Source organism: Heterodontus francisci, chromosome 47 (assembly GCF_036365525.1).
Source record: "Heterodontus francisci isolate sHetFra1 chromosome 47, sHetFra1.hap1, whole genome shotgun sequence".
NCBI lineage: Eukaryota > Metazoa > Chordata > Chondrichthyes > Heterodontiformes > Heterodontidae > Heterodontus > Heterodontus francisci.
The window spans coordinates 7,253,417-7,277,175 of NC_090417.1; the positions used below are offsets into that span (position 1 = coordinate 7,253,417).

General features: G+C 42.6%; 1 protein-coding gene across 3 annotated transcripts in view; it reads right to left on the reverse strand.

Moving 5' to 3' along the window:
- The window catches only part of tacc1 (transforming, acidic coiled-coil containing protein 1), an 85,674-nt gene that overhangs the window by 15,830 nt on the left and 46,085 nt on the right, over nucleotides 1–23,759 (reverse strand). For all 3 annotated transcript variants that reach the window (XM_068023168.1, XM_068023167.1, XM_068023166.1), the window contains exons 4-6: nucleotides 20,461–20,521; nucleotides 8,161–8,374; nucleotides 3,812–3,873 (exon numbers count right to left, since the gene is read on the reverse strand). In XM_068023168.1, the coding sequence (XP_067879269.1) occupies nucleotides 3,812–3,873; nucleotides 8,161–8,374; nucleotides 20,461–20,521 (337 nt within the window). The remainder of the gene's footprint in view (nucleotides 1–3,811; nucleotides 3,874–8,160; nucleotides 8,375–20,460; nucleotides 20,522–23,759) is intronic.

Below are 23,759 nucleotides of genomic sequence, written 5' to 3' on the forward strand. Positions count from 1 at the left end.
AGGAAGAAAAACCAGTCATTACACATGTACTCCTTTCTCAACCTCAGTGCTCCCCTTGTTGGCCAACAAACACAAACACAGGTCAGTTACTCGGGTTGGACTGGAGTCTGCAGAAACTGAAGGTTAATCTCCAGGACACTGCTGCAAGGAATCCAGGAGAAAAATTACATGCGGGTTTTTTTTTCAAATTTTCTTTGTACACTTTAAAAAAATTATTTCAAAATATTGGAGCTGGTAAAAAAGGTTGTTGGTTTGTTAGTCAGGAATCATCCAATGAAGAGTCTTTTCACTTTCCAATTGATGGTTAAGAGAGAGGATTGGGCGACTAATAGCAGGGCAGTTGGAGGCAGGAGTTCATGTGATAAAACCCCCAGGAATACATTCAACCAGAGTTTGGAACCCACAGAATTTGGAAGCAGACATTTAAGTAAAAGAATGGTGCATTTTCATGACTTTTATATTTTGGCAGACAATGAAATATGTTGGATGTCGGTGTAGAATGGTGGCTTCTAAGTGGCAGTGGTGCTGATGATTTCTTGCCCTCTTACTCAATTTGACGAAGCATGAGCCCTTATCTGCATTATTTTTGAAACACATTTCAAAAGGGAAACCAGCTTGTGAAAATGAAATGCAATTTTCTGGTTTGCAAAGTTACCCTTTCAGTCTTTGACTGTCTGTTTGGAGGGAAGCCAGAAAAAAGGCACCTCCTGTCAGAGGTTTGTTCTGCAGATGTCCTTGTCTGGATTAAAGCAGTTTCTACGTAACCTGCATAATCTCATTCTGCTCAAAGATAATCAGGTGATCATCTGCTGTTCTCCGTGTGTGAGCCAACCAGCTGTTCAAGCGAGCTTTGCAACCCCTGCACTTTTAGATACTTTGCACAACATTGCATCCGCTCTTAACTTAGCTGTGAATAGGGAAAACCTTTATATACAAAAGTGTGAATTTTAATACTTATTAAAAGATAAATATGTGGGAAAGCAGGAGGCACCATTTATAATCCAAATTCACTGTTGTAAACGTTTGAACTCAAACGCCTCTGGCCATGTGCACTGGTTTTACCAGAGTATGGGTCAAACAATTCCTTGCAGCGATCCTGCTTATCATAGAATAGTACAGCAAATCACAGCAGGAGGCCATTTGGCCCATCAAGTCATGCAAGATGTTTCAGAAACTAATAAGGAAGCAAACTTGCCCCAGTCCCATAAAATGTTGAGCCTCTGCCCTCTGACTGTTTGCCACCTTTTCGTAATGATCTTCAGCTTTTTGCAATGACATTTGTCGACATTTACTTCAGCTGATTCTTGGGAAATGACCCCTGCAAATTCCATTCAACAGCATACGACAGCTACCAAATAGATTATCATTCCCCAAACCCAGATCCCAATTCTTAATTCAAAAGCTCAACTTTGGCATTTCAGACCAAGAGCCACTTGAAATGCCAGTCAGTGTGTTTTTGATCTCAAACTTGCACAAGACACTAATTTTTATAATTCTGCCGAATTTATGTGCCAGTCAAACTGACTGCTAGAAAAGTGAAATGTTTTTACAAATTTCTCTTGCCAGTTTTATCAAGAATGCACAGGCAAGATACTGCACTCCAACAATGTGCCTTCAACCCAGGAGCAATAAACCACTTCTTTACTGTGCCTGGGCAGTAGCTGCAATTTCTGCCTTTTGTTCAGTACTGCTGCAATGGATTTAGTTTTGAATTTCCAACAACTTATTACAAGCTTTATTTATTTGACATTTCTGCTGAGCATTGGATTGCACTGTCAGGACCCCTTTTAAAATCAATCTGCTGCAAAGAAGTATGATTAATATTCATAGTCTTTTGTGGCGTCCCCTTCAATTAGGCTTGGACGGCTTACTAATCGATGGGTGTGTGGAAGTTGAATTAGCATGCTTTTTCGCAGTTGCACTGCCTGAGTTTTACAACTGTAGCCCTTCCAGTATTAATTTGGGTCTGTTGTAATCAGGTTCAGTCATTCCTCCAAACCAAAGCTCCTGATGAATTCATCAGGACTCGCTCTTTAAATGAAGAATAGAATGAACGAGAAGAAAGGGATGTCAACGCCTGGAATTCCACAGCCTAGGTACCCATCACAACGCTAGACATCTGCTGGAGCCACCAACAAACCAGCTCATTCAGTAAAATGAGCAGTCTGTTTTTCCTGGCTTTGACCAGGGCTATTTCACTGCTACAAATAAGGTGGGAAGGCAGCCTGGAGAGTATCGAGGAAAACCCTCAGCCAATGTGATCACTGAGAAATTGTTTCATCCCCACTGAACTTCATCAGTATCCTGAGATCACCCACTCATGTGGGGATGCACGAGGCTGGTAGCCCAGCCACCAAAGCTGGGGCAAATCAAGGCAATTTGAACACAGATTTATCACTCATTGTTTCGTCTTGGGTTTGAATTTTCTGGGTTTGGAACCTTGGACAGGACTTGCAGATTAATGGAACACTTGATATGTGGCCCCGTTGCCCCCCCCCCCCCCACCGCCACCACCTCCCGAGGATCCATAGTATGTACCTATGTAACCCTCAAATGAAAAGCATGGCCACCCTCTACCAGAGCGATACAATTTCATACTTTCCACTGATTTCATCAACAACCAGCTCACAAGTAATCTTAGTTGCACCTTTTCAAACTGCTGCATTTATGCCTTTTATTGCCATTGTTTTTCCATGAGTAACATTACCCCTTTCCTTTTTTTTTGATTTCCTGATGTTACAAGCAAAGAGTGAAGCACGCAGAGTTTAACAGTGTGTCAAGTATTGGCTGGAGCCAACATCAGTGGAAATGTTGGGACTGGGAACGACAAGGAGAGGAACAAAACTTACATGCTTTAAACAAAAAAATTGATGTGCATGTCTCTCATCACCTCCACTACTTTTACTTAGTTGACCAATAAGCAGCAAAATTTGAGGGCTTTGTGGAGAAATATGTGCTCCAACCCACTTCCTGCTTCATTGTGAAGGTTTTAACACTGGTTTTTACCAGTTTCAAGTCTCCTTGCAAACATGATTTAGGGTCATAGAGCTACAGCACTGAAACAGGCCCTTCAGCCCATCGAGTCTGTGCCGACCATCAACCACCCATTTATACTAATCCCATATTCCCTACCATTCTCCTACCACCTACCTATACTAGGGGCAATTTACAATGGCCAATTTACCCATCAACCTGTAAGTCTTTGGCGGTGGGAGGAAACCGGAGCACCCGGTGGAAACCCACGCAGACACAGGGAGAACTTGCAAACTCCGCACAGGCAGTACCCAGAACTGAACCCAGGTTGCTGGAGCTGTGAGGCTGCGGTGCTAACCACTGCGCCACTGTGCCAGTTTGTTGTAAGTAGGACAGTAGGTTACAAAAAGTTGAAATGGTGATAACTTGTTATGTTGTGCTGTATAATTGCTCTGCACATTCATGATAGGTACTTATTTTTTTAAATTAGCCCTTCTGGGTTCCCTGGATCTCGCCTCCGACTGGCAAAAATATATCAACTGGCTATACAGTTGTGTTATGCATCTACAGTCAATGAACTGCAGTTGGGAATAGTCCTGAAAGCTTCTTCTACTTGTGTGAAATGAATTGCCTTAGAGAACAACTCAAATTTGCTCACTGTAGGACTGTCAAAAGATTCTAGCCAAATAAGACCTATATCCTTAAAATCAAATTCCATTTCAGAACTCTTTTCGTTCAGTCCCTATAAGTTTGCAATAATCAAGTTCAACTGAGAAAAAGCCTCTCTGATGAAGACTAAGAGTCTCCTCGTGTATATTGCAGATCTTCAAATACTTACAGGGGACGAGGGTGCATGTTGTTCCTGCTGGTCTATTTCTTTAGATTTACCCATACCTGGAACTGAAGAAAAGAGACCCATGTTATGTTGGCATGTAATGGATTAGAACATTGAGGTATGTGATGGTTTTTGTGGAGCTAATCTATTTTCATTTACTGGAAATATAAAGCTGTCCCTCAGAATCTCCTTCAGCTTGAAGGAAAGCATGGTGACCATCAGATATGAATAGAGTTGGTTGCTACCAATAATTCCCCATTGGGTGAGTTTCCAATCGTCAATATCTCGATTGAGCACACAGTAGATGGTTGTCCTCAGATGAGAGATGGTAACATCAGAAGGGACACAATGGCTCCTGTATGAGTGACTGGTTCAGGGGCATGGATAGAGTCCTGGGATAGGTACCTGGATGCCCCTGAACTAGGTAATGGTGCATAGCCCTAAAAAAGCAATCGAAAGAAATGTACATTTAGAAAAAAAAATGGAATTTACGCTGGAAGCCCAATTCTAGTGATATCTTTGAGCTTAGCATTTTGCCGGGTGTGTATATTACACATGCTTCAAGTACTGTGCATTGCCCATCATTCTAATTATGCACTCAAGCGCTGTGGCTCTTGTAGTGGCAAATAACTTGATCCTGTAACTAAAAACCAACACCATAATAGCCACTTGCTGCTGCAATCAAAGCTCTATAACCAGCCTGATGGATTTATGGACAGTATGGTGGAGAGAATACAGTTTCTCAATGATTGCGGGTATTGTAAACACAGGGTGGGGGCCTCTGTTAGGTACTCCTCAGCTGATGAATTCTCCAGCCCTGTAGTGGTTTTTGCAACATAACAATTCTCAGTTATGGTTCCAAGAAGCCACATCACACAAACCTGTTTACACAACGGCAATGGCATTATAACAACACCATTTTCAAATGTATTATTAGCTTGTAGGGAACACCCTGTTGTCTCTTTTTCTCTTTTCTAGTTCAACTAACCAGGGTCATATATGCCAGTTTCAGACCGCATCATCATCATCTTTGCACATTTCCCAAACCACTCCACAACTTCTGAAGGTTGTTAGATCTGGTAAACAGCCCATTTTCAAAGAATGAATGAATCTGGGGCCACAAACGCAGCTCAGGCAATCTGAGAATAACCAAACTACATTTAACAAAGCTCTGTGACAATTCCCTCTCTGTACTTTTCCAGTGGACATTTTTCTTCTCACACAGGGCCATAAAGTACAACATGCAGACAAACAATTCTTGCGGTACAGGTTATTGACCCAGTCACATTCATAAATCCACACACACACACACACACACACACACACACACACACACACACAGCTGATCAAAGACAATCTGGATTTTTAACTGCAGTATAGCATTTGTTAAGGTAACGCCAATCTGTGTCATTTGTTGCTTGCTGCCTCAAAGGGCTTTTTGTTGTCGTAGCCATTTCATGTGGCTCACCACGGCCCTAGCTCCTTCTGGAATACTCTCCGAGATATATCACTAGCAGCACAAGCTTGCTGTAGCGAATACGTAGGAACATAAGAACAGAAGGAGACCATTTATCCTCTTGTGCCTGTTCCGTCAACATTCAATGAAATTATGGCTCATCTGTGACAACTCCATATACCTGCTTTTGCTCCACATTCCTTCATACCGTTTTGTTAACAAAAATCCATCAGTCTCTGATGTAAAATTAACAAATGATCTCGCATCAATTGCTACTTCTGCAATGTTCAGTACCATTCGCAACTCCTCAGATACTGAAGCAGTCCGTGTAGAAATGCAGCAAGACCTGGACAATATCCAGGCTTGGGCTGATAAGTGGCAAGTAACATTCGCGCCACACAAGTGCCAGGCAATGACCATCTCCAACAAGAGAGAATTTAACCATTTCCCCTTGACATTCAATGGTATTATCATCACTGAATCTCCCACGATCAACATCCTAGGGGCTACCATTGACCAGAAACTGAACTGGAGTACCCATATAAATACTGTGGCGACAAGAGCAGGTCAGAGGCTAGGAATCCTGCGGCAAGTAACTCATCTCCTGTCTCCCCAAAGCCTGTCCACCATCTACAAGGCACAAGTCAGGAGTGTGTTTAGTTTAGTTTAGAGATACAGCACTGAAACAGGCCCTTCGGCCCACCGAGTCTGTGCCAACCATCAACCACCCATTTATACTAATCCTACACAAATTCCATATTCCTACCACATCCCCACCTGTCCCTATGATGTGATGGAATACTCTCCACTTGCCTGGATGGGTGCGGCTCCAACAACACTCTACTTGACACCATCCAGGACAAAGCAGCCCGCTTGATTGGTACCCTAGCCACAGACATTCAGTCCCTCCACCACCGACGCACAGTGGCAGCAGTTTGTACCATCGACAAGATGCACTGCAGCAACGCACCAAGGCTCCTTAGACAGCACCTTCCAAACCCGCGACCTCTACCAACTAGAAGGACAAGGGCAGCAAATACATGGGAACAACACCAGCTGTAAGTTCCCCTCCAAGTCACACACTATCCTGACTTGGAACTATATCGCCGTTCTTTCACTGTCGCTGGGTCAAAATCCTGGAACTCCCTTCCGAACAGCACTGTGGGTGTACCTACCCCACATGGACTGCAGCGGTTCAAGAAGGCAGCTCAACAAGAAGGTGTTGACCTTCTCAAGGGCAATTAGGGATGGGCAATAAATGCTGGCCTGGTCAGTGATGCCCACATCCCTGAATGAATTATTAAAAAAACCAAGAGTTCCAAACTTCTCTCACCCTTTGCATTTCCTCACTTCATTCCTGAAAGGTCTGGCTCTATGTTTTAGACTACGTCCCCTCGTCCCAGATTCACAAAGCAGCAAAAATAGTTTCTCAGTTGAATTGATGCACAATGGTATACATTCTATCCCCACACTCAACAACCAACAACAGCTTGCATTTATAGTGCACCTTTAAGGCAGTAAAACATCCCAATGCACTTCATAGCAACATTATCAAACAAAATTTGACACCGAGCCACACAAAGAGATATTAGGACTGATGACCAAAAGCTTGGTCAAAGAGGGAGGTTTTAAGAAGTGTTTTCAAGGAAGGTAGAGAGACAGAGAGGTTTAGGGAGGGAATTCCAGAGATTTAGGACCCAGGCAGCTGAAGGCACAGTCGCCAATGGTGGCGCAATTAAAATCGGGGAAGCACAAGAGAGCAGATTTGGAGGAGCGCAGGGATCACGGAGGGATGTACGGTTAAAGAAGGCGAGAGATTGGGAGGTACGAGGCTGCGAAGTGATTTAAAAACATGGATTTCAAAACCAGTAAGCTTAAGACACGGTCCATTCCCTTTCAGAGATGTTACTCGCACTAAACTAGAACTTTTAAGCTTTCGAACTGTGACGGAGAACAGAAATGCTCATATCAGAACTCTCAGTGTAAGAACATAAATTGTTCACCTGCCCGCTAATCACACAGCTTCTGTCGAATGTTTCTGGTATGACGCATAGCAAGCTCAAAAGGTACATGTCACACAATGTTGGCACATGAAGAAATGGATGAAAATACACAATAGATGTTAAAAACAGTCAAAGGAGAGAAGTCTGAGAACCTGCAGGCAATGAAAAACAAATGAAACACTGAAGACGTGCACAGGAAAAAATGCTTTTATTTAATGTCGACTTATCTTCACATGAGCGACAGGACTCTTGCATCTGTGCGGCCTAGATTTAGGGCAAGTGCTTTGTTAGTTCTCAAAGACTGTTAACCTCGCTGCCTCTGGGGCAATTTAGGCACAGCTTGAGTAGCAAGTATTTGAAAAAGCAGTTTGGTCTGACGCAGATGGACTCTCTAACCCCTGCGTGCTGCACTTGGCAAACCACCACCGGTTGCCCCAAAGGTGAAGGTTTGAAGAACATCCCCGTATTCAGTCCCTGTGGCTGTGCATAGAGTTTTAAAAGATAAACCTGCAGTCTTAGCAGAGCAGCACTCCACAGAGCAAGGCTCTTCAGATGTGGGTAACAGACATGCAGAAAATGTGCACTTAGCATTCCCCATTCACAAGGAGTAGTGACACATTGGTCTCTGCGTTATTGTTGGAAGCACTCAAGTTTTCAACCTCAGTTTTGTGCTTTTTTCTTTAGCGCCATTAACATTGTTTTCATTCATCCCTTGACCCGAGTCGTGAATAAATGATTGCAGAGTCGGGCTGTTTGTGCAAAACTCAGGCCGAGCAAAAGAGAGACCTTAGGTGCCACTAACCCACCAAATCTCCAAAAAAGATAGTTCAACAACAGACTGGGTGCAGATGATCTGGGTCAAAGTACAATCGCCCTTCAAATGGACTCCTTACCTTCTGCAGGGGCTGGAAATTCTGTTTTAATCACAGTGGTTGGGAGACTGGAGCATTCAAAGTACTCTGTGTCTTCTTCCACTTCAGTTTTTGCCTCGGTGCAGCCAGGTTTTTGATTGATTGATGTGGTGGAAGCCAGTTTCTCTTCATCAGTGGCATGTCTCTCTCTGTGGGCAATGTCAGGGACCTCAGACCTTTCAAGGGGCTCTGCATCCTGAAATGTAGATAACAGGATTTGGTTATTTAAAGCAGACTATTAATGCTATGACAATCACCTGAGAACACCCACTTTTCTTGTGTACTGGCCATTGTTGTGTGTGTCACGACTCCGTATTCAGAAGTCTCCTGTTAAATCTGATCAAAACGATTCCTTTGGGAATGTTTTTCACCATGTTTTCATGACACTTTGAGGAGCTGCAGTCATCAAAAATAATTTAAACCATTTTTGAATAATTTTAAAACTTCCTGCAGTTTTCAAATGTCATCGAGATAACGGCAGGAAAAGCAGTTTTCTCGAAGCTTCTGCTTGCCAATTTTGAGCAGAAAATAAAGCTTGATCTCTCTTTAACCGAATAAGTAGTCAGGAAGTGGTGTTTATGTTGAGTGATGGGCCTGTGATAAAGGCTCAGCTGATTTGGGCTGGATCTGACCTAATTAGTTTGAGGAATCATGAAATGAGCGCTAAACAAGACAACGGGAGCAGGCAAGACTTGTAGCCCTCTGCAAGGAACAAAGGCTGCTTTTCATTTTTGTCCAATGCAAAGTTAGTTAATTTGAATAAGCTATATTACCTCTAAAATTACAACGCACTTCTAAATAACAGAGCTGGCTACAGGTTCACAGAGTTTAATTCATAAAGGCAAAAGTAGATCGATAACAGAACAAAAGGTTAAAACGATAAGGAGAAACAAGAAACTGTGAGGGAAGATATGAAATTCCTCCTGTTGATAATTTTAGATCAAATGTCAGTACAAGTTTAGGGCCTCAACTTTTTCACACTAAAATACCAGTCCTCTTTTCCCTTATGCGGGTAATCTTTTCTGCATTTGGAAGCATCAAACCCGCCCCCCCCCCCCCCCTCCTCCCCCATTCAGCTTAAAATAGCTCTCCATTTTGCTTATTGTTAAGATTCTTTCTCTCTGAAGTGCAGTTGACAGGAGACGTATTCATTGTGGGTCTCTCAAACTCAGCTGCTCGGTCGTCTAGATGCCTCGAGGAAGCAGTGGTATTGCAGATCCATGGGGAGATTGTGGTGTAGTGATAATGTCACTGAACTAGTAATCCAGAGGCTCAGGCTAATACCCTGGGGACACAAGTTCAAATTCCACCACGGTAGCTGATGGAATTTAAATTCAATTAATTAATTTTTAAAAATCTAGAATTGAAAGCTGGTCTCAGTCATGGTGCCATGAAACTATCATCGATTGCCGTAAAAACCCATCTGGTTCACTAATGTCATTCAGGGAAGGAAATCTACCTTCCTTACCTGGTCTGGCATCATGTGACTCCAGACCTACAGCAATGTGGTTAACACTTAACTACCCTCTGAAATGGTCGAGCAAGCCACTCCGTTGTCAAGAGTAATTATGGATGGACAACAAATGCTGGCTTTGCCAGCGACACCTACATCCAGTGAAATCCAGTCAATGTGCATCAGTTTCAGGGTGCAGGTTTCACCAGCATGAATGCGGTGAGCACGCTGACACTGACACAGCTACCGGGAGACTGTTTTTAATTTGACACAATGAAGCCATGTTGCCAGAAGCCAATTTCAACAGGGGAGTGGTGCCTTTTCAACCTCTCCAGAACACGGTCTGAACAGGAGATGAACAATCAGGCATCATAAAACTACTGCACTTATCCTTGGTTGTTGTGCTGATACAAGATGGCAAAATGGCTCCAAATAAAGGCACATTCATACTCCAGCAGGCAAAATGGGAGCAAATCACTCATGGGTTAGCCTCAGGTTTGGAAAGCCAATTTGTGATGGCATCTCCAAAACACAATCCTGTTTCTGGGCTTCGAAGACATTTAAATGCTGTTTCTCCATGTAGACAACAGTTCCTTGAATTTTAGAGCCATTAAAACATATCTTCTTCATAATCCTGAGGATGCACAACCAACTGGGGAAAAGGTTTTCATCGAATCATAAAAGCTCACAGAGCAGAAGGAGGCCATTCAACCCATTGTGCCTGTGCTGGCTCTTTGAAAGAGCATTTGTGCTTATTCCCACACCTGCTTTTATTGCCCGCAAGCCTTTAAGTTCCTCATCCTGAAGTATTTTAGATATCTATCATATTAAACATCTTGCATCTGCATGCAATTCCCAATGACTAAGTTTGTTCCTCTTGTCATACTTGTCACACTCATGGACCAACCTTTTCCATTAACAATTGTCTGCATTTTAAATAGTTACTGCCCATGTAAACTTGTCACACTACAATGACATCCTCCTACCAGTGGTGTTGCTATAGGACCCCTGCTTTCCCATCTCTCTCCTCCTCATGCTCCAACCATTCCCAAATTGCTTTAGATTTAGCTATCTGCCGATAAAAAAAGTCAAAAACTGTACAAGGTGAAAGAGGAGAATATATGATTTTAAAAGGGGAATGAAATTCTGTCAGGCAGGCATGGTCTAATAATCCCTTGTCCTCTAAGCCACTTCACTGGAAAACGAGCTTGCTTTGACTTGCCCCATTGACCACGCCCTGGGAGCTAATTCGCCCTGCTAATTTCATTTTTTTCCTTCCTCACATACACAACTCTGTCCGTCAGGATCTCAAACTGAGAAGTTGTTGTTGTAGCTGTTTCTGTTGAGTGCAGACACTGCAGTTCATGATCGTAAAACCACCAGGTACTAGGTGGTCAACTATCTGTATCTGCTCGGACAACACAATGCATTGCAGCAAAGCAGGAGTGGTGGGTTTGCACAGTTAAAGATGGTTTCTGGAAAGACCTATCAAAAATAAAATCTTTATCTGTTGGGAAACTGCTTCAAAATGGGAATATTCCTACGATAGAGTTACACAGTTAAGCTTGCTCAAGTTACCGCCTCCATGACACTACCTCCTCCACTCTGCCTCTGATTTGAGCAAAGCAGAACAAAGATGGCTTGTTATTGAAGTAACATTTGCTTCCCAATTCACCAATTTGATCTCATCGGGTTTTTGCTTTTCATAGCTTGATGAATCTTACTACAAAGCCTCTGGTTGCCAGTGCAGGTTAAAACCTGTTCCTTGTGCATTTGACAAATTCAAAGAGATCGTGGGTCTAAAATTCCGCCAGGCCTCTGCTGTAACTCATACAGGAGGCCAATGAATCCTCCTGGAACCTCATGTTACATTGAAGCCCCAAGTGTGGCAATACTGATTTTTAGTTCCATAAGCACAAAGTTTAAAAAGAAAGGCACGGCACTGCAAGTGTTAACGTGCCTGTGACATGACATGCCCGCCCCATCTAATTACAGCCCGACTGTCAGGATCCCCCGCTGTGGTATTTAAAATGTTGGCAGCTTGAAATTGTGCCTTAAGACTGTTTTGGAGTCTCACTGTTCCTTTGTCTTGGAAGGAAGTAAACAAATTTTTAGTAGGCAATGAGTGCAATCAGTGTTGCATCGACTGTGTTGATTTTACCAGCTGATTGATTGGGATGTTATGGAGAAGAAGTAGTTAAAAAGTTGATGGCATGTTGTGGTATTGTAACATTGAACTTGCCAGTCATCCCACTTCACACTAACAGATTGCATGTGAAAGGATTTGAGGCAATCTGAGGGATGTTAGCAGGCAATACGTACCTCTTATCCCATCCAAACCCACTTTCCACAAACAATCACCCCAGAAAACAATCAAAGTTTTCTCCTTTCTGGTTTGACATTTTAAATCTTTGAAAAATTTATTTCACGATTTATGCAACAACTTGCTGTTCTGTAACGCCTTCACCAGGAACAACTTGCATCTGCATAGCTTCTTTAATGTAGCTAAAAAGGTCCCAAGGAATTAACAGGAGCATTATTAAACAATATTTGACATTGGGTTATAATAAGGAGGTTTGAGGACAGATGAGGTAGGTTTATTTTAAGGAGGGACTTAAATGAGGAGAAAAGGTAGAGTCAGGTGGAGAGATTTAAGGAGGGAATTCTAGAGCTCGAGGTCCCGGCAGCTAAAGGCACAGCCGCCAATGGTGGAGCGATTAAAATCGGAGATGCTCAAGAGATCTAAAGTGGAGGAGCGTAGAGAACTCAGAGGGTTGTCCGAACTGACACAGATAAGGAGGGGAAAGGCCACTTGTAAACAAGAATGAGAATATTAAAAATCGAGGTGTTGCTGGATCAGAAGCCAATGTACATCAACAAGCACAGGGGTGATGGGTGAACAGGGAAAAGGGCAGCAGAGTTTTAGGCGAGCTCAAATTTATGCAGGGTGGAAGACGGCAGGCTGGTAAAGAGAGCGATGAGGTCTTGAGGTAACATATGTAATGCAGTGTGAAAATTGTTCGTGCAAAATGGAAATCCATTCTAAACTGAACAGTCATACAATCCAAAAGCTGTTTTTTTTTGCATAGTTGGGGTCATGGCTGCAGGCGGGCAAGCAGTGATCAGGCAATTTCCATATTTCATGACACACTACAGAGGTGCTCAACCTGTTGACCAGCAGAGGGCAGCATGAAACCAGATTCCACATGATGCACAGCCAATTTATCAGTTGACAGTGACGTTAGGCCCCAATTCAACTTGAACAGGAAGCCCCAATAAAAAAAAAAATCACAGAGGAAGCTGTAGGGTCATATTGATAAGATGGCGGATAAGCTAAGAACATGGTAGGCGGAACTCAATGTCATTAAGGGATACAGATGCAGCTTTTTTTTTTGCAAGCCCTTTCTAAACCATGCATTATTGGCACAGGTGATCGAAGATCATATAGTCCCAAGATGTATTGCTCTGGGAAAAAAAAAATCATTGCAGAAAGAGAAAATAAATTTGCATTGGATGTTTTAAATGGCAAAATGAAATAGCCAATCAGCACTAACCCACTTCACCCAAGACTCGATTCCAATTCCCTTTCGGGAATGAACCTTTAATTGTTTCCTACTCCACTTGATTAAAAAGTCAATCTCTCGTGGGGAATGGGATGGAAGGTCCCTACATGAACATTTCTTAAATGTATTTTTACTCCCTCCCTGGGCCATTCTCACTAAGCCCTTGCATCTTTATATGTTGCGGACCTCTCACCGCCGATGGTTAGCCAGGTACATTTACCCCTCTCGCTATCCGCCACAGCAACTCTTTAAATACTGCCTCGAGTTATTCCACTTTTATTATTGTACAGTTGAAGCCAAGCTTAAAAACTGGACAAGTCCTTTCCCTCCCACAAGCCAAAAGACTTGCAGGTTGATAGGTAAATTGGCCATTATAAATTGCCCTTAGTACAGGTAGGTGGTAGGGAAATATAGGGACAGGTGAGGATGTAGTAGGAATATGGGATTAGTGTAGGATTAGTATATATGGGTGGTTGATGGTCGGCACAGACTCGGTGGGCCGAAGGGCCTGTTTCAGTGCTGTATCTCTAAACTAAACTAAACTACAGATGAACAAGTTGTTTAAGTGTTTACAAAAAGAGAAGTCTGGTGGAGAGGAGGTAACTCCTGAATTTTTAAAAGCACAGTGAGAGGTACAATAAATAAAAGGAAGAATTAAACAAGTTAATTAAGCTAAATGAGGGAAAAGTGCTGCAACCGGACAGGACTTGAGCGACTTGAATTCTTGAGGGGGCTTGACAGGGTAGATGCTGGGAGGATGTTTCCCATGGTTGGGGAGTCAAGAACTCAGTCTCCGAATCAGGGCTTGGATATTTTGAACTGCGAAGAGAAATTTTTTCCACTTCAAGGTTTGTGAATCTATGGAATTCTCTACCCCATTGAGAGTATTCAAGACAGAGAGTCATAGATTTTTGGATACAAAGGGAATTGAGCGACATGGGGATAGTGTGGGAAGGTGGAGATAAGGTGGAAGATCAGCCATGATCTTACTAAATGGCAGAACACGTTCCAAAGGTCACATGGCTACTCCTACTCCTATCTCTTATGGGATACATCCTGGGATCCCGAGGGAAATAGGTGAAGAAATATCGGAGACGCTAGAAATTTGATTTCCAGAGTTCTGCTGAGTGTTGATGTGTGTCAAAGGACTGACAGTACTTAAAGTAGTGCCCATTTTCAACAAGGCAGAAAGAGCTAACCTGGGTAATCTTTGATTAAAGGTGAAATTACTGAATACCTAGCTAGAGAGAAAGTAACTAGTAGCAGCCAAAATGGATTTCTGAAAAGATGATGCTTAAGCAAGCTGATAGATCTCCATGGAACTGATAGATATGATGGATAGAGGAAATATAGTCGACAAGGTACCACACAAGGAGACTGTGGAGAAGATCAAGGTAAATGGAGTTATTGGGAGGACAGCAAATTGGACTAATAACTGGTTTGAAGGGAGGAAAGAGGGAACAGGAGTTTAGAGCAGTTTCTCAGAATGCTTGGAAATGAGAATGATGTCCCATAGGGTTCTGTTCACTATGTACATTAATGATTGCGCTGGAGTGTGTTGGCCACATTTGTAATTAATAATGATAGAAAATAATTCAGAGGCCCACAGGATGTTGCCAAGGGATACAGAGTGGACAGAGAATGGGCTAAAAAAAAGTGGCAGATGGAATTCACTGTCAGGTGGCATATTTCAGTTCACAGCTGTGTACTTTGGGGAAAATCAAGATAAATTTGGAAGAGTGGAGGGATCCAGGTTCTCAAGATATTAAAAGCAGCATCTCAAGCAGATAAAGCCTTAAAAAAAACTAATAGAAAAGTCAGTTTTGTGGCAAGAGGTGTGGAATATAGCAGCTGAGATTGAATGGTGAGTCTACGTCAAATCTTAGGAGGGCCACAGTTGTACTATTGCATGCAGTTTGGGGTTCAGGCTATCAGAAAGATATTGAGGCGAGAGAGTGGGTACAGCATAGATTCACTAGGTTTAGGGAACAAACAATTATGAAGACAGACTTGAAAAACTGAAGCCATGTTTTCATTAGCACAGAGGAGATTCTGAGGTTATTTGATAGGGGTGTTTAACATCATGAATAATATGTTTTCCATTGCAGGGTATAATATTCCTGTCCATGTAAAAATAAATTCTCCACTCCCATTTTCATTGCCACAGAAGATGTGCGAGCGATGTAATTATTTATAGGAATTTTAGTAACTGTAAAATATTATACAATACTTAAGATAGGAGTGTTGTATCTGCATAACCAAAAATGTTATTCTCAAATAAATATTTAAGAATTTTGGGCTTAGTTATATCACTTGCTTCCCATGAGCTAGCCCTGATAAACCAAGTCTGGCCCAAGTTGCAAAGCAACCCCTCTTATTTTATTTCGGCGTGCAAACTGAAGTGTTACTACGATCACCGCATACACTTTGTTCCTTTTCAAACTGCAATGCTTCTGTTTTGTTTTGTTAAATTAACTGAAAGCTCGGTGTACTGACTGCACAGAACCTCGCATCAACTGGGGTCTACTGTGGACTCAGCTCCACTGAGTGGAGCAGAAACCCAGACTGGAAAGCTTGCTGACAGTGGGAGTTATGAAGCTGCATGGAAAATATCCCCTTCTGTAACAAACAGTAGCCGCCAGTAAAACTGCAATGGAGCAGTCACTGTTAGACTTAGTTTTAAAAAAATTGTACTTTATACAAAAATGTCTGTGAGCAATGTCAAGGCTGCGGCTGTCTCTCTGGTCACGGAAGGATGCATAAACCTTTCCACTTTGTGATCAGAACTTGGTGAAAGTCTGTAACTGTCTCCCACCCATTTCACTTCCTTTGTACTCTTGCCATGTGAATGCAGTTGCAGAAAAATGCTACTTGTACTGGACATTCTGACTAGTTTCATCAGTCAAATGTTTGAGTGAACAAGGATCCTTACTTTAGATTATGTGCATAGTGCTCCCTCCTTTATGACTTTCCTGCATCTGGTGTGTTTAATGTTTTAATCTCCAGTTTAAAGTCCATTTTCAAAGATTTTCACTGGGTTCTATTGTACTTCAAAAGGGCGTGTTTGGCAAATCCTTTCATTGATATTGCTCAACGGACTCTTGGGCCAAAGTGTGACAACTCTTCTGCTGCAGGAGAATTAAAATTAAAAGTTCACTGAAAAAAAAACACTAGATTTCTCCCCCCGCCCACATCAAAAAAAAACAACTCTCAAACGTTCAGTCTCACATCAGCATCCCAAGGTGTATTCAGCCATTATGTATTCCCACTGGGAATGTGGGTTCGAGAATTGGTGTTTCAGTTCTAACCTGTTCTGAGAGTGCAGGCTTGGTGAATGTATTCTCTCAGCCAGGAGTTCACAGGGTTTCTGAGCGGGGTGTAGTTGCTGTCCACAAACAGTGCTGATGCCATTATAATAAGTCAATCACGCACACAAAAGAATTCCAAGTAGAAATCATTGGCATCTGCCCAACTTGCTCATCTCTCTCTTTCTCACCCCATCTTCTACAATCCAGCAATGCCTCCATTTAAAAATTCTCAACCCACGTTCATCTCATTCCCATCTTAGTTCAATGCTCCGAGATTACTGCACATTTCAACTTCTGGCTGCTTGCATGCCCGATTTCCAGCGCTCCACCATTGCCTCGGCTCGAAACACTGGAATTCCCTCCCTAAACGTCTCCACCTCTCTCTCCTTCAAGCCAATTCTTAAAACGCCTCTTGGACCACATTTTTGGTCACCTCTTCGAACATCTGCTCATGTGGCTCGGTGTCAAACTTTGTTTGATAATGCTGTTGTGAAGCGCCTTGTGATGTTTTACTATGTTAGAGGCACCAGATAAATGAAAGTTATTGTTAGCAGGAAGAACGGTTTTCCCACTTGAAAAACCAAACTGTGGGTATAGAAACCAAATTCTGCAGCTGTGCTTTCAGTGGAAGCAAGCCTCATTGAAATGGCATTTTCCCAATCTGGCTGCATGTTCTGAAGACTCTGTTCTTTGTAGGCTTGTTGTTCTGTGAGCATATTATTTTCAACAAACATTGAGCCGATTGGCATCATTGTGTAATCAGCAGTATTACAGCCTCCTCTGCTTTCTGTGACCTTTCCCTCCTGCTTTCTTTCCATTGTGTTCACCGATTGAGACAAACTGGTGACTGCTCATTGTCTGTATTTCACGAGGGGAAAGACTGGGAAATTCTCTAGCACCTGTGTCGCCCATGAATCATCCCACCCAATTGCACTCCCAAAGATAAAAGGGAGTCTCTGCACTGCCAAACTCGGTATAATATGACTGCTTGGCCAGTTGCCATGTCTCAGATGCTCTGCAAGGACTATCAATAAATGGGTTACAAGACTTCATTAAGCGAGTGGAACCCTATTAATAATCAGGAATAATTGGAATTCATGGTGTTGTCAGCATTAAAATGAATACTATGCTCAGAACTTTACTTCATGCCTTAATCTGCAACCTGTCCCTGACTCCATCATGACCTCTGGACTCAGTGATCCACTGACCTCACTTTCAGGTCTTCCTGCATATCAACGTTGCCCAAGGTTCAAGACCCAATGTTGATGCTGCAACCCGGCTTGCCCTGTTCTCTGGGTTAGTGTTTGTTCAGTCAGTTCAATTTGCGTTTTATGGTTGTTTGATCCAAATTTTTGTTCTAAAAATATAAAAAGATGCAGTCTGGCTTGTTGTGCACTAACAGTTTTTTTTTTAAGTGCCTCTCCATTAACAGGGGTCCGGGCCCTAAGCGTTTGCATTCCCTTCGCAAACCTTTCCGCCCATCTCCTGCTTTAAGACACCTCGCCTCTGACCAAGCTTTCAGTCACCTCACCTAGTACTCGTTATGTGGCTCAGCATCAAATTATTGTCTGCTAACACTCCAGACACATTTTGCTACATTAAAGGCATTATATAAATGCAGGTTGTTGTTGTTGTTGACCATGTTTTCTGCAGTGCAATGAGACCTGTTATGACATGAATTGTGTCGCAATATTGGCAAACACAGAGTAAGGCTGCCATAAAGACATTGCCTCCTCAAACACTGCGGATATTCATAGAAACCCTAAATGCCGCCAGTAACTAAGCACCAGAGCTGAAACATTGCAGGAAGTCAATTGATTAAAACGGTCAATGTAACAGAACCAAAACTGAACAATATTAGAGCTAGCCCAAGCTTTCTATCAACTGAGTAATAGCCCAAAAAGTGGCATGAAAAGGTTGTGTTATGCTACTGAGTATATGGAAACCAAATCTCCCAGAACCTGCAGCAGATCCCAACCAGTAGCTGCATAATTCACAACTGCTCCATATTGTAATCATAAATATTTCAGCTGTTAATGCTCAAAAGTTGGAAGTGATTATGAATGGGTTGAACTCCACCCTTAGCTAGTTCAAGTAAAGAAATGCTCAGGTGCCCAGTTAGTTAGTTAGAGAGGGATCATTAACAGAGCAGGCTGCCTGTTCTCCTGGTCAGCTGGAGAATGAGGAAAAAGCAGGGAACCTGGAAGGAACACCTGGATGGGATTGGGTGGTAAGTGACTGGAAAGTCAATGAGGGATTGTTGCTGCATTTCGGAGTTTTTGTAATGGCGCAGCCTTGTTGAAAACTCTACCATAGTGTTGCCATGATGCTTTGTACTAAATGCAACAATTTCTTTGCACTGTTCCCTTCGGGTTCTTAATTAGCTGACAAATATAGTCTGTGCTGGCAGATGTGACTGTCGGCATAACATTACAACGTTGTCATTGACTGTCATTGTCACGTTCAGTGCATCAACATGCACACTGGACCATGGCTATGCTGTCCCTGATGGAGCAGGTCACATCAACATGGGAAACCGCAACATAAAAAAAAAGCAGTGAGGAATGCCCTGACAAGTCAAACTATAACCTGCTCAATGCCCCATTTTGGTTTGGGTCATGAAGCCAAAACTTGAATTCAATACAGTCAAAGCAATTTAAACAACAGCTCCCTCCCAACTCAGTGGCCAAAAAACAATGGCAGATTGCAGTGCATTTTCATACTCAATAAACCAAATCAAACACTCCAATTGGAGATACACTGCAAGTGTTGTATCCTTGCCTCCGAACCACAATCCCTTCAAGTGCAATTCCTCACCTGCAGCACAGGATCAGTAAATTTACCCTTTTGTTAGTTCCTGTGTCTACCTTTGGAATTCTAATGATGATGAGTAACAGAAGATCTTCACTGTGCAAAAGCAGCAAAGTAAATATAAGTGTTAGCCTTTGCTCCGAGACAGCACTCTCACCTCACTTCTCACCCAAGTCATGGGTTCAAGGCCCATTCCAGAGACTCGAGCACATATTGTAGGCTGACACTTCAGCACCATACTGATGCAATGCTGCACTGTCAGAGGCACTGTCTTTCAGATAAGATGTTTAACTGATGCTCTGCCTGCCCTCTCAGGTGGATGCCAAAGAAAGGTCCCATGGCACGATGTCAAAGATGAGCAAAGGATTCCTCCCTGTCCCTGGCCAACATCACTAAAAATAAACAGATCTGGTCATTCATCTCACTGCTGTTTGGGGGACAAATAGTCTGATGAATTTTTCTTCATTACAACAGACTGCAGTTGATTGGCTGTGCCCTCCTTTGGGATTGTTAAAGGCAAGTTTGGACTTCATAAACAAGTAAAGTTTTCAGACAATGCTCGTGTAAGGAATGACCACAAAGCGGTTCTTCATGGGATGAAAAGAAGCAATAAAAAAAGTACTTACACGTACACCAGCAGGGTCAGAAGGAGATAGTCCTCCTCTTTCTCCAGCTCACCCCAGCTCTGCTTAGACTGCAAATCAACCTGATCATGAGCCATGTGGCAATCAGCACTGAGGGTCTTAGTTACACTGCTGCCAATTGCCTGGCCACAGAGACCCTCCATACCCTCAAAACCAACCCCCTGAACATGGTCCACCTCCCTGGGATTGCTTCTCAGTCTGGCCATCACTCCTCTGAAGAAGTGCAACCATTTTTGCAGCAGTTAGACATCTGAATCAAACATTCACAAGAGGCATCCATGGAGTTATACAAGCATTGCTGCGATGCAGACTCTGAAGAAGGGACCCCACAAGGCAATGGGTACAATTGGAGTGAGACTCTTGCCATTGCTGACCCGGAGCTGTGTCGATGGGCTGAGCGATGAAATCTGACTAAAAAGGGCACCCGGTGATGTTTCTGCTTAACCACTGAGAGAGAGGCAGGGTGGAGTTTCCCCTTTAACTGAACCATACAGAAAATTTACCTGTGAGCACACATCCAACACCAGAGATTGGTTTTCATATTTCTTCACTCGGCAAGCATTCCTTCACAGAGAGAGAGAGAGAGGGGAAAAAAAATACAGGAGAACAGTCAAATCATATCATTCTATACTCAGAGCACAAGATTTAATTGGATCTTACTTTGATAAACTCAAGGAGCGAGTGCGCATGCTAGCAGTGGGCTTTTAAAGGATGAAAAGGAATGAGATATAGAATTTGCATGAAATGAAAGAGACTGAAAAAAAAAATGCTTTAATTTCATTGCATGCCAGCACAGTTCCAGCCTTCCGGTCAATGCAAGTTAATGTTACACACACAGGTCAATTCTAGGACTACAAGCCCCAGAAAACCACCTTTGACCCAATAGAGAAACTATCCCTTCTTGCTGACTGAGGTGAGGGCAGAACACTGGCAACAAGCAAATTTTGGTTGCGCTGTTATTCTCACCAACTCTATTATTTATTGTAAAAAAAAATTGAATCTTCTGCACTTTAAAAACTCAACCTTCAGAGCTATTTGGATGTAAAAGTGAGCCAGACAAAATCCACTGTGAAAGAGAACCCATGAAGCACATTGGCACCATTTAATGCTCCTAACAGTGGGAGCAGACCTTCCCCAACATTGCAAAATCTCTCCAGATACTCCTACATTACGGGTGATTTTGTAAAGACCTGAAGAACGGCAGCCTCGTGTTGGGGAAAATAAATGGCTGCTGTCTCTGGATGAAGGCAAATGGGTCACAGATTGAAAATAATTGGTAAAAGAACTAGAGGGGAAATATCTTCACACAGAGGATTAAGATTGGAACCTGAAAGAGCAGTGAAATCAGATTCCATAGGAACATGCAGGAGGCAATTGGACATGTACTTGAAAATAAGTCATTTGCAGGGATATGAGGCAAGAGCTGGAGTGTGGAACTAAAGTGGGCAACTCCTTCAAAGAGCAGACACAGGCACAATGAGCCAAGTAGCCTCCTTCTGTACTGTAAGGTTCTAGGACACTTTGTTTTATTAGAAAGGAATAGAAGGATAATAGTGAGGCCAGAGGAGACTCTTGTGGAGCATAAACACTGGCATGGACCTGTTGTGCCGAATGGCCCATTTCTGTGCAGTAAATACGATGCAAGTCCACTTACAGGCTCATGCAAATGCCACTTTGAAGATGACCTCACCTAGTTCCAGAGATTGTCTTGGTTCATGTGGTTCCCACTCAAGTTGCTCCCACAGAGCAGTACCTAGCCTGATAATGAGGGTGAAATTCCTGCCTAAATAGTCAAAACAGTACATTTGAAATGAAATGAAAAGGCATTTTGGATTCTGTTTTTCCACTAAAGTTAGCAAAAAGAGAACATTCATTTCCACAGTGCATCCATACGATCAGTCAATGAGAAAATGTGTACTTGGGGAATAAAGACTTGGTTCCTACCATAGAGCCAATGAACTGTGCTGCACTTAATAATCTCCTTCCAGCAGTTTTCTTTTGCAGACTGTAATGTTTGTAAATTACATGTGGTTTATGAAGGGAGATACACAAATGTTCAAATTCAAGATTCTAAATGACTTCCGACTAAAGCCCATTCTGAAAGTTTACTGTCTGGCAATGATGACACACAGCTTTAGTCACCAGTCTGCTGTGTCACAAAGTCATTAGTGGGATCTATATAGCTTGGAATTCCTGCCTGCTGAAGCTCTCAATCAGGCAGTGGTTGTGGCATGTGTGGAGAAGGATTGTTTGTTGGCAACCACTGAAACAGACAAATGATGTTTCATTCATTACTGACAAAAAAACAATCCAAGTTAACCAATAGTCATTGTTACCACAAAAAGATCTCCAATGAATGACACTGATCCAAGATAATAATTATGGACACAATAGTCATGAAGCATCAGAAATATTCCAGATCATCTATGGTCTGACTGAATGGTAGAACAGGCTTGAGTGGCTAAATGGCTTACTCCTGTCCCTATCTTATTACACCAGACGTCAGTAATTTCCCCTTGAGCTTTGCAACACACCAATTAGGATAAAGATACAATACCTGTTTTTGGTGATTCAATGCTGAGCTTGAATCAAAAAATCAAAAAGTGATCTGATCATTCTATCCAGGCTGCTGCTTTCCTTATATTAGTTGTGATAAACACACTCTTATCAACGATGCTATTCCAATGCTCTCTTAGCTCGTCTCCCAGGTTCCATAAACTTGAACTCATCCAAAACTCTGCTACCACCAAGTCCCATTCACCCATCACTCCTGTGCTCACTGACCTATGTTGACTCTAAATTCAACACCTCATTTTTAAAATTCTCATGCTTGTTTTCAAATCCCTTCATCGCTTCACCCCTCCCAATCTCCTGCAACCCTCTAAGAACTCTATGTTCCTTCGATACTGGTCTCTTACACAATCCCAACTTTCTTCATCCCTCTATTGATGGCCATGCTTTCAGCTGCCTGGGCCCGAAGACCTGCAGTTCCCTGCCCAACCTCTATGCCTCTCCACTTTCCTCTCTTCCTTTGAGACATTTCTGAAAACATACCTCGATGACCAAGCCTGTCCTAATCTCTCCTTCTTTGACTCAGTGTCAATTTTGTTTGATAATGCTCCTGTGAAGTGCCTTGCAATCGTTTACTACGTTAAAGGCACTAGATAAATGCGAGCTGTTGTTTTTATTCACCAGTTACCAACTTGGGATCAACTTCTTTAACAAGGGCCATATTTGGAATGATGATAAGTTTGAACTTGAGCGATGCCCCTCTCGACAGAGTTTTGAGTTCCATTTCCATTTGAAACTTCCCCCCCCCTGCCCGCACTCCCTGAGGCAGGTGCCAAAACTGACACAAGTACCCTGACCTCATGATGCAACCCTCAAGTTGCTAACTTGAAGTGTTAAAGGCATGTTGCCATGCAATAGTGCCCCTTTAATACTGCTCAAGAAAGAGGTAATGTGGAACAGCTATGACCTACTCCATGGCTAATCAAAACAAACACTTCCAGTTAGGCTGAGTTTTATAACTTTACAAACTTTTAAACAAAAGCCCTGTCAGGACAAGAACAATAAAGAAAAAAAGTGGAAGTGCAGTGCCTGATGAAACCATTTGTCCCCGACTCTGAGCTCTTCAATCTCCTTGAAAATGTTTTTCTTATCCTCTTTCACATGCAGATGACAGGAGAATTTTAGGCCAAACATAACAAAGACTGTTTGTACTATGGTGGCGTTCTTGTGTGAACACAGGACAATTTGTATTCACGAATGATGAGTAAATTTGGAAATTTAAGTCAATTAA